The sequence below is a fragment of the Notothenia coriiceps genome, unplaced genomic scaffold, assembly GCF_000735185.1.
Source record: "Notothenia coriiceps isolate Sejong01 unplaced genomic scaffold, NC01 NC01_scaffold00037244, whole genome shotgun sequence".
In the NCBI taxonomy this organism is placed as follows: domain Eukaryota; kingdom Metazoa; phylum Chordata; class Actinopteri; order Perciformes; family Nototheniidae; genus Notothenia; species Notothenia coriiceps.
In genome coordinates this window covers 21,641,627-21,652,589 of record NW_011369945.1, presented here as the reverse complement: position 1 = coordinate 21,652,589, position 10,963 = coordinate 21,641,627, and the positions used below count along the sequence as shown (strand labels likewise).

Sequence of the window (10,963 nt, the reverse complement as noted above, 5' to 3'; positions counted from 1 at the left end):
CAATCTGATCTTATACTGCGGATATTTTTGCCTGCAGTCACACCACACTCCCCTAATAAAACACCAGAAACAGAGACATGTTGACTTTCATGGGATAATTGCTGACATTAGAGCCAATCAAAGCTGCACTTGTGGTAATTTATAGTCCAGATGGCGGCTCTACAGTCGTGAAATAGAGAGGGCTTACGCTCAAAAGTAAGTTTGACAAAAATGCACTTTCTTTCAATCCATAATTTATAACACGAGCAAAATAATGTATCACCCCCCTGCTAGTATTATGTAATATAAAGGACAAGGAGAAAAGACAAAATGAAACCTAAATGATTTATGTTGGGGATTTCAGGTCATCACAGAATGTAATAAATATGCACACAATGGTTATATGTTTGCAGCTTTTAGGCAGACTAATAAATCAGCTATAACGTCGCTGGGACTGAACCAAAACGGTCAAGTTGAAAAACAAAAACAACGATGCTAAATTTGAGCTTTTGACTCGTTAGCTTAAAAGTTGAGAATTCTCTCTTTTTTTTTTTTTAAATACAGATATATTTTGCAGACATCTTGGTGTTGAAAACAAAATACTAATAATACAAAAGCTTGAAACTCTTTAAAGGTCCCATGTCATGGCCATTTCTACTAATCAAATTTCCATTGTTGAGGTCTACTAGAATAGATTGACATTGTTCCAAACTCACATTGGTTTCTCATACAGCATCTCTGTATAGTATGTGTATTCACTCTGTCCTAAACGGCTTGTTGGAGCTCCTGCCCCCCCCCCCTCCCTGTGAGCCCAGTGTGCTCTGATTGGTCGGGACATTACGAGGCTCGTTGCTGCTGCGATGAGCGGACAGGTTTCCGGGTCGGCGATACAGCGAGAACAAGCAAAACTCATCCTGAGCACACACAAACACTCACAGCCAAAGTAAAAACAATAAGTGTGGCTTGATATTGAGAAACAAAAAAGGTTTATAACGCTGTGAGAAAGAATGGGTCTGCGGAGAGCATTTCTCCGCCATCCCAACTCGTCTATTACCAGCGTTCAGGGAGCTCTATGCAAGTCAATGGGTCGTGTTAGTTAGCCAAGGGGTCCTGGTGTGGGAGGTGCTCCACAGATTGGTCCATTTGGGCCAATCCGGTCATTTGTTGTTGATCTGGGTATTCACACGTCACAGAACCCAGGAAGTAAACAATGGAAAATGAGAAATCTCCAACGAGGCGTTCTGTGTTGGAGTTTCCATAGAAACCTTCATAACACACAAGGGGACGGGTAATAACCGGAAAAGCATGACATGGGCCCTTTTACTTCCAACTATTCTGTTTTTAAAAAGGTCAAGAATAAAGCTTCAGGACAGTAGGGGGATCAGGTAACAGTATTAACAAAAGTCCAACACGGCTTCAGTAGAATAACAAGAGAAAATGATCCGATGGTATAAATATTTCAAGTGTTAATTTGGAGATGAATCACAGTGAGGAACACGGTGCATTGTTGACCTCTGGTGGCCACACACACCAATATCACATGTTCAAGACACTCTTACATCAAGACAAGAAATGATTTAAATAAATAAGAAAAATCCAGCCGTTTTATCAAACAGATAAAAAAAAAAAGTCTTTATTTTAAGAGTGCGAATTGACAGCCATTTAAAAAAATAGCACAGCATCATCCGGTCGTCTCTTATACAAATAATAATTAGCATAGTGATATGAACATGATAAACACTGTACAACATGTGGAAATACACATACCTGCCAAGTATAACAACGTGGGAACGCTTGTAAAAACACGCAGGCAGGTTTCGAATTCTCTCAAACCTACCATTATCTTAAAACTTTTCAAACGATACACAAAAATGGCTGTTTTTGTTCTGTCTTCTTATAAAAAGCTATAAAATGAATGCCAAAACAACTGGAATTAAGTGCTTAAAATGCCATTATTAACAACCTCAACATCGGACACTGGCAACCCTTCTTAACAAATGCCCACAGGAGGACTACATGCATCAGAAACTGGAATTTATCTAAAATATAATATAAGATAGGCGAGATGACATATAAATATTCAACATATTAACAAATATGTACAGCGTTGGAGGGAACTTTCTTCTTCTTTTTTTTTTTTTTAAAATACTTTCACTCACTGGCAAGATTTTATTTTGGTAGTAGGCGACGTCTCACTGAGATAAAGCATTCTCCAGGATGTCGGTGTCGACCAAAGGTAAGGATGCAACTTCGAAAAACACCCTGAGAAAAAAGAAAGAATGGATTAATGATCGCAGAAATTTAAAGCATGTCATCACCTTTTTTACACATGCGCTGGTTTGCTTGAACGTACTTGTGTGAGTATTTGTTCCGGATGGCTCTCAGTTTATCGTCCGCAGGAGCTAAAAGCATCTCGTACAGTTTCCTGATGACGGGCGCCAAGTCTGACGTCTGATACCCGGAGTGGAACTGCAGGATGGGAGACTGCAGAGACGACAGACACGTCAGTAGGTAGCCATGTTGGATTATTAAAGCTACAAACATATCCTTAGTAGGGGTGTAACGGTTCACAAACATTTCGGTTCGGTACGTACCTCGGTTTTTAGGTCACGGTTCGGTTCGGTGCGTTTTCGGTACAGCAGAAAAAATTATCACAAAACATAAAATATATATATAATTTTTTTATTATTATTATTAAACTGTGAATAATGTCTTCACTCAAATAAATACAAAATATAATAAACATAAACATTAAGGTGCAGCATTTTGATGAACTGAAATAATCTGTATTTTAACTTTACCTAAGCAGCCAGTTTGACATTATGACTTGCTTTTCATTGTATTTTCATGTTTTTTTAAAGAAAAATGAACTTGTCCACATTGCTTGCTGAAAGGGCAGATCTGCTGGAACTAACAATGTCTCCTGCTGTGGAGAACACCCTCTCGCTAGGGGCAGAGGTAGCAGATACAGCCAGGTAGCGCTTTGCTAACATGGCAACATAAGAATATATTTGGTGTTTGTAATAGCTTTGGCTCGGTCTGAACTTGTTGCGAGTGGTGGAGGCTTAAATGCTAGCGGGAGTTGGGTTTGCACTTCAGTCTTTTTTCTTTTGGTTCCGGTGATATTCAGGTTTGTGTGTGTGTGCCGTTCTATGAGTGTGTGTACGTGTGGTGTGTGTTAGTCGTGCGTAACCAAATGACAGTGCCGACGTGTACTGTCGTGATTCGGTCAGCCACGTCCTTTCTCCGTCATCCCTTGATCTCCAACTGATGTGAAGACCAATAGTTACCAGAACCGGAGACTTGCTATTCGTTCTGCAAGTGGAGGAACTCAGAGCTCAACATTTGTGTTGGCAGTTCGCCAATTTATTTATTGACTATGATTAGTACCATCCCTGTGAACTGCTCTTAATGTAGCTCTGGTACAATGAATGACTTGTTGTTGTATGACGTCTCAGAACACAATGTGAGCAAATTATATTTACGCTGCGACGCAGCACTGAGAACTACTTCCAAGTATTGGTGACACGTTGTCACACCGTATACCATAACAGAAAGACTGTACCGAACACCATGTCGGTCGGATAATCCCTATTAGTTGATAGTTGCTTCACTACCGCAGTACTTTGTCCCACTCTAGTCTCCGATATAGTTCCGAAATGTTCGCGTTCCACACCAAAAAGAGCCGGAACTAAAATTAGTTAATGAGAACCTTTTTTACCCACTTTTCCGTCCCTGCTAGAGAGCAGGTACTTTTGTGGGAGAAAAAGGTTCCTATGTCTGATTGGCTGGGCGGAATGCAAACCACGACCCGGCTACATACCCAAGTTGTACCAGACGTCCATCTCTCCGCTCAGAGTTCGGACCTCGATGATGCTCTGGCCCAAGAAGTCGTCAGACTCTCTCTTCAGGCGCTGCTTTACTCGTGACTTGATGTCATCGTCTTCGTCCCAAACTCGCAGCTTGACACGGTCTGATGAGTTGTGGCACTCGCTGTGGAGACAGAGGACAGGTGGGTGACATTAACATATGTGAACAAATACTTAAAAAATGGGTGCCTGACTATTATTCTGTAGTAACTACCTAGTAAGCATACATTTGATGATTTGTAAGAGAAAACATATTTTAGATGTTTTGGCTAAAACCTCTTGTTTTGGGATGTCGACCTTACACTTTTTTTCTTTTAACGTTTATTTCATTATCTTTGCTTTTTAATGACTGTTTTTAAATGCCATTTTCTTAATGTCTTTCATTTTTGTAAAGCACTTTGAATTGCCTTGTGTTGAAAGGTGTTATATAAATAAACTTGCCTTGCCTTACACATAAATGTTGTTTATACAGCATTGTAACCACTACATTTCAGTGCAAAAGCCATTTCAACTCACAAGTTGAAATAAGTTTTTTTAACTGGCCATCGGAAAGGGCTGTCTGATGGCCAGATAAAGCAGTACAAATATTCTATATTTATAGAATAGAAATTTCATTTTTTGTAAAGTGTTATGTAGCTGTAGGTGCCAGGAGTAAGTATATATAAAGAGGGCATTATGTTTCTACTGATGCTAGGACATATTAGAGAAAATGTTGCTCAGATGGTGTACTGTATTTGCCTTTTAACCAATTTACTGTTACATTGCAGTGAATACATTTGAATATACAGTAGGATCATACTGTGTCAATGTTATGTCTTTTAAATACGGAAATACAATTATAATTCCTGTTGGAGTTTAAAAATTGTTATAATATACGTTTTTTGCAATAATCCATTGTTTTACATAACGTGAACATGTTGGTGCTTGTATCTACTTTTTAAAGATTGTTACAGCTTTCTGCAGTAATAGTATGTGTATCTGTCACCCAGTACACTAAAGTACATTGCTCATGGCTTCAGTTTGGCACTTCCACTCCACACCAAAACTTGGGGTGTGACGATTGCTATGTACTGTAGGCAGTATACAATCTATGTTTAAGTACCTCATACAACCCCCATCAAAACATCTGACCTATCATTATAAGTTAAAGGATCTGACAGCTGTAAAGTGATTTTGTCATTTCTTCATTGCCAGACCTCTGAGAGCTCCTATTGAGCTTCACAACCAGGTGAAACTTACAAGCTGTATTTTTCCTCCCAGACCGGGTTCAGGTTGCCGTAGATGGTCTTTGTTCTCTTCTTGGTCTTTCCAACTTGGATGGTGACGTACGGGTCGCTGGAACCTGTTCTGTCCTTGGCCTGGAGACCCTGCGCACTGATGACTGATAAAACACATTCAGAACGTCAATGACTATGAAACTTGCATAAGAACAACAAACACCCACTCTTTACATCACACACACACACACACACACACACACACACACACACACACACACACACACACACACACACACACACACACACACACACACACACACACACACACACACACACACACACACACACACACACACATTACCCACACAGTTATGCAAAGCCTCGTAACACATATGACTCAGGCAGATGTTGGGTAACAACATTTCTCAGTAAATGACTCAAAGAACTGTTCCCCGATGTTTTGCTTTACCGCGCACAAGGCAATCAAAAGTATTTCAAAAAAGGACAAGAAGCAGTGATGTGGCTTTAACGAAAAAACATCGACCCCAACAGAGAGTTTACCTCGATCATACAAGCCGAAATGCCAAGTTGCTGAATTTTAAATAAAACTTATGCACATTTTATTTTGCAACAAATAAAATACAGAGACGTATCTGGGACATTCTGGCTTAAACGGCGTAAAGATAAAGAACGCCTGCCTGTCTTCCAAGATGCAGAAAAACTGTGTTGAGTGATGGAAAGTCAAGGTTCATGAGCCGGGACATTTCTCTATGATTAAAGGTCACAAGGCAACAGAGGAGTTTAAAACTTGGTCCAAAAAACTTGGTCCAAAACCAAAAACTACTTTTCAATGTAAGGTAACAGGATGTCATAAAGACTCATAATAGACTGCTCAGGATTAAGGAGCCCATTGAAACTGGCTAATATCCAATATGGTAAGTTTAAGGCATTCATCGGATCAATGCATCCCTGGCATAACATGCGCACATTTGCGTACGTAATATGTTTTAGAGATCCAGCATTGAAAGGGGGAGACAGTAGGTATGGCATTGCCAAAATATATCCGCAGGTCGGGGTAGAGACTGCAAATTTGACGACAGGGAGTCGTATATCTGACGCCAGCACACTTCTAAGGGGCGGGACATTTATAAGCAGTTGACCAATCAAAACAGAGAAACAGAGACAGCCAGCTAACCAATCAGAGCAGACTGGGCTCTGGTTTCAGACAGAGGGTGAAAAGAGGTGCTGCAGCACAGTCAGTATGAGAAAAATGAAGCAGTTATTGAACATTAAAGCATGGAGACATGTCACAGTAGAGACACAAAATATAAATATGAACCTGAAAATTAGCATAATAGTAATCAAATAATTGTAACACCTGCTAGAAATGTTAGACTTGAACATTTAACTTTTTACCATATAGGACACTAAAGAGTTCAACATCAGTTGATTCAGTGTCAGTGACTGACACATTTTATCTCTGCTAAATGGGTTTTGAATAGTAATTGGTTCAGATATTCCCTTGTGAAATCAATTGTGTTTTCAAAGAGCTCTCCCTAGCATCTCCTGTCAGTCCAGCATCAATTGTAATCAAAATCAAATTGAATGAACTGAATTTGAGTTGAAAGCATTTCTGAGTATACGTATCTCAGATGGGGGACATGATTTAATGAAAAATGCAAGAAAATAAATGATGAAAAACCAACAAAAAGGGGTGAATCCAGCACAAAAACAACTAACGACTTAAGACCCCTTTAAAATATTGTTTGTACGTTTTTCTCTCCACTATGTTTTAGCGCACAACATTAGCTAAAGCTTCAGGATGTATATAACGGCAATTCAGGGTTTAAACTCGTTAATCTTTGTACAGAAAAATACAACTTCTTTAAAGTATTTACACCATTGGAAAAGAGACAACTTTATAAACATTCTTGAACAAACCTTTAGTATAAAAAAGTGTGATGCCTTTAGTCACAATGGTAATTCTGAATCTCGCTTGATTTCTTTATCTTAAAAAGGCCTCATTATGATAATTTTCTGGTTTCATATTTGTATTTTGCGCCTTTACTGTGACATGTTTCCATGCTTTAATGGTCAGGGGCCGTATTCACAAAGCATTTTATCTTACCGCTAGGAGTGCTCCTAACTCGCGCTAAAACATTTTACGTAGGAGTTTTTTCTTAAAAGTTATTCACAAAGCCGCTGAGACCTACTCATACTAAGGATAAATCACTAAGAGTGAACTAAGAGTGACGCGCCGTTGCTATGGATGACGTCGATTCTCGTGCATGAGTTTAGAAGCGGTCAGTANAGTATGCCTCTCGTCCAATGAAATGACTTGCTCGCTCTATGACGCGTTGAACACATTGTGAGCAAATTACTCTGAACGCTGCGACGCAGCACCTGAGATTACTTCCAAGAAGTTGTGCACGTTCTCAACACGTGTAACGAACCGAAGGGCCCGTACCGAATAATTTCGGTACGGGTACGTGTACCGTTACACCCCTAATCCTTAGTAGTTGATAGTTCTTCATTAGCCGCGTTCTTTTCCCACTCTAGTTCCGATATAGTTCCGAAATGTCGCGTTCACACCAAGAGAGCCGGAACTCAAATGTGTTCATCAGAACCTTTTTACCCCCTTTTCAGTCCCTGCTAGAGAGCAGGGACTGAAAAGGGGGTAAAAAGGTTCCTATTTCTGATTGGCTGGGTGGAATGCAAACCACGCCCCGTAAAACTCCCAAAAAGTTTTGCGAAGCCGCCATTTTATTATCCTCGCATTAGCATTATTAGCATTAGCCCAGCGCACAAACGCAGAGACTAACTTATGCCAACACAAAATAAAACATGGGAGCGGTGAAGATGAGGAGGTGTCGGCGTTCTGGCGATTTACTGTGAAGGCTTCAGTAGAAGCTGCTGGGACTCCCAGCAGTCCCCAACTCCGGGGACTTCTGGCCGGGGACTCCGGGCGGCAGTATACGCTGTGAAGTTGTTTGCGGCCTGCCAGTAGACCCAAAGCAGAAGAAGAAGAAGAAGTGACATCAGCGGCTTCATTTGCCTAATCCTCCCTCAGGGACTTATTCCGGTGTGAACGCGATCTGTCTTTTAAGTTCTGATGAACCTTTGTGGGAAAAGTACTGCGGTGTGAACGTGCGTAATAGGTTTCCTTTATTAGAGCAGATTCTAAACCTGGAGTCAGCGCAGGAAGGAAATGAAATTATCTGGTCCTCCGCTGCAACTCACATTTGCATGGACAACTATTTGCATTTAAATTGAACAGAGGATTGTTTTCTGCAAAGCAGGAATATAGGCAGTCAAAAAGTTGCACGTTAACTTTTTAACGGCATTAGGAAGTATTTCGGTTTGAGCAAATATAAAAAGCCTTTAAACGATAAATGAACAGGAACTAAAAAGTAAAATATCCTTTTGTGCTCTTACCACACCGACTTAACTACAAAAGCAAAATATAAACAACTTAGGAAGCCATTTTAATGTTCTTTGTTCACTGACATGTTTGTTAATGCTTATTTTGACATGAAAAACAAAAAGATCCCAATTATAAATCTGTAACCAAGTTGACCCTAAATCAATAAACAATCCAACATAGTATGTGTATTTTGAAATAACATTTGTTGTATCTTTAATATTTGTTATGCATGCTTCTTCGTTCACATTAATCTGTCTTTGGCCTTTCCTCTCTGTGGGGACGAATACAAGTGTTCTGATTCTGATATAAAGACATGTTTGAAGAGGGACAAACAGATGAAGTGAAAAGATTAGAAGAAGTATGTAATTTAAAGTGTTTTAATGAACCTACCCATCCTCCCAGGTCCTTGGAGATGAGCGCCAGCAGCAGGCAGGCGGAGGCGAGCAGGGAGCCGCGCTCCTCCACCAGATCCATCTCCATCAGACTCATCTCACAGAAGAACCGCGCCAGGGTCAGCGTGTCCATCCCCGCGCTCACACACTGCAGAGAGAACACACACAGGTTACTGAGGGGGGACCTAAACACACTGCAGAGAGAACACACACTCAGTTAGTGAAGGGAGACCTCAACACACTGCAGAGAGAACACACACTCAGTTAGTGAAGGGAGACCTCACACTAGGGCTGCTCAATTAATCCTATTTTAATCACGATTACGATTATGGCTTGCAACGATTAGGAAAACAACGTAATCGAAATAAAAAGATTATTTTATTATTATTATTTTAAATAAAAAAATTGTTTTGGGTTTCTCAGTTGAATTATACTTAAAGTTCAGGGTAGTCAACTGTTAAAAACATACTGTTCAACATTTTTTCTCCAATACATTTATGTTTTCAAAGTAAATGGATATTTGTTTTTAATAATCGTGATATCAATTATTGACCCAAATAATGGAGATCCTAGCCTTCAGTACAGGTGGCAATATTGTCACCTGCCTGCGCTCATCTCTGAAAACAGGCTGGTGTTTCTAGCAAAACATCTTTAAGAGATGCCATGGTGGCCAAGACATTTTTATTTGGTCTTAAATTGTAGTTCAACATTTATTTCCTGTTACTTCTGGACCATACGGTGGGCCAGCCTTTAATGTTTAACTGAGTGGGATATGTTGAATATGTTTTACCAAAATGTTGGCTATATGTTAAGGAGTTTTCAGGTTGTGACAGTGCACTGCAACATGTTTGATGATCTTGTTTATTGGTATTTATTATTTTGATATTATTTATTTAAATGTAGACATGAATGTATAATTTATATTGGTTTTTCAGTTGATTACCCTGAACGTATAATTCAACAGTTAAAAAGTTCAAATTATTATTTGCATTATTTGATATTTTCAAAGTCAATGAATAATCACACACACACACACACACACACACACACACACACACACACACACACACACACACACACACACAGGCACGCACACACACGCACGCACACACACACACACGCACACACACACACACACACACACACACACACACACAATGTAATGAATCTATGGCTTTTGAGGAAGTGCACTTAGGTGTCTGCAAGGTGTTGGAAGAGACAGAAACCGCACACACACCTTGGCATAGCGTCTGAGGAAGCGGTACGGGATGGGGATGTTGATGTCGAAGGAGAGCGCCTGCAGGATCTTGGCCTCCATGGCGATAAGCTCCTCCCTCTTGTACGCGTCATCGCAAATGTAGAGGAAGTCGTCGACACACGGCGGACTGCGCTCCTGCAGGACGGTCAGAATGAAACATTTAACACGTGCAAACTCTCTCCTTCATTGTATTTGGGATATTTAAAGTCCTGTGGTAAATTCTGCGGTAAAGGTCTGTTCGACTTTCTCGACTTAAACGGCATTTCATCTTCGATGCCACTTTTACTTACCCGTGAGCAGTGTTGTAGTCAAGTCACCGATTCACGAGTCAAAGTCACTCTCAAGTTACCAGTCTTCGAGTCCGAGTCCGAGTCACCAAGGGAGAGTCGAAGTCGAGTCCGAGTCGAGTCATCATTACCTGTGTTTGAGTCCGAGTCACCTAAGAAGAGTCCAAGTCAAGTCCGAGTCACAAGTCTTCATGTATTAACCTCCGTGGATATATGTGTTGAAATGTAGCTGCTCCTCTACATTGCTTTCATCCTGTCATGTTATACTAATCTGTCTATTGAACTGCTGTGAAGCCAGTTTGGCTACAATTCTTGTAATAGGTGCTATACAAATATAAAGCTTATTACTAATATTAATATTATTATTGTAAATTACCTTTAATATGTCTAACTATATTTAAAATGAGTTACCTTTTAGAGAAGTGATTATAAATATGCCAATATTTGCCTATGGTAAAGTTTTCGTTTTGCACTTTTATTTTGATAGTAATAAGATCGGGACTCTTATTTTGAAGGAACTTGTACTGGTTAAAT

General features: G+C 40.0%; 1 protein-coding gene across 1 annotated transcript in view; it reads right to left on the bottom strand.

Annotated features, from left to right (window-relative positions):
• Positions 1 to 2,107: 2,107 nt before the first annotated feature.
• Positions 2,108 to 10,963, bottom strand: part of ccnb3 (cyclin B3) — a 9,421-nt gene continuing 565 nt past the window's right edge. Inside the window, exons 2-5 of the mRNA XM_010794371.1 lie at positions 10,122 to 10,277; positions 8,883 to 9,032; positions 2,333 to 2,463; positions 2,108 to 2,241 (exon numbers count right to left, since the gene is read on the bottom strand). Of these exons, the coding sequence (XP_010792673.1) occupies positions 2,172 to 2,241; positions 2,333 to 2,463; positions 8,883 to 9,032; positions 10,122 to 10,277 (507 nt within the window). The 3' untranslated portion in view covers positions 2,108 to 2,171. The remainder of the gene's footprint in view (positions 2,242 to 2,332; positions 2,464 to 8,882; positions 9,033 to 10,121; positions 10,278 to 10,963) is intronic.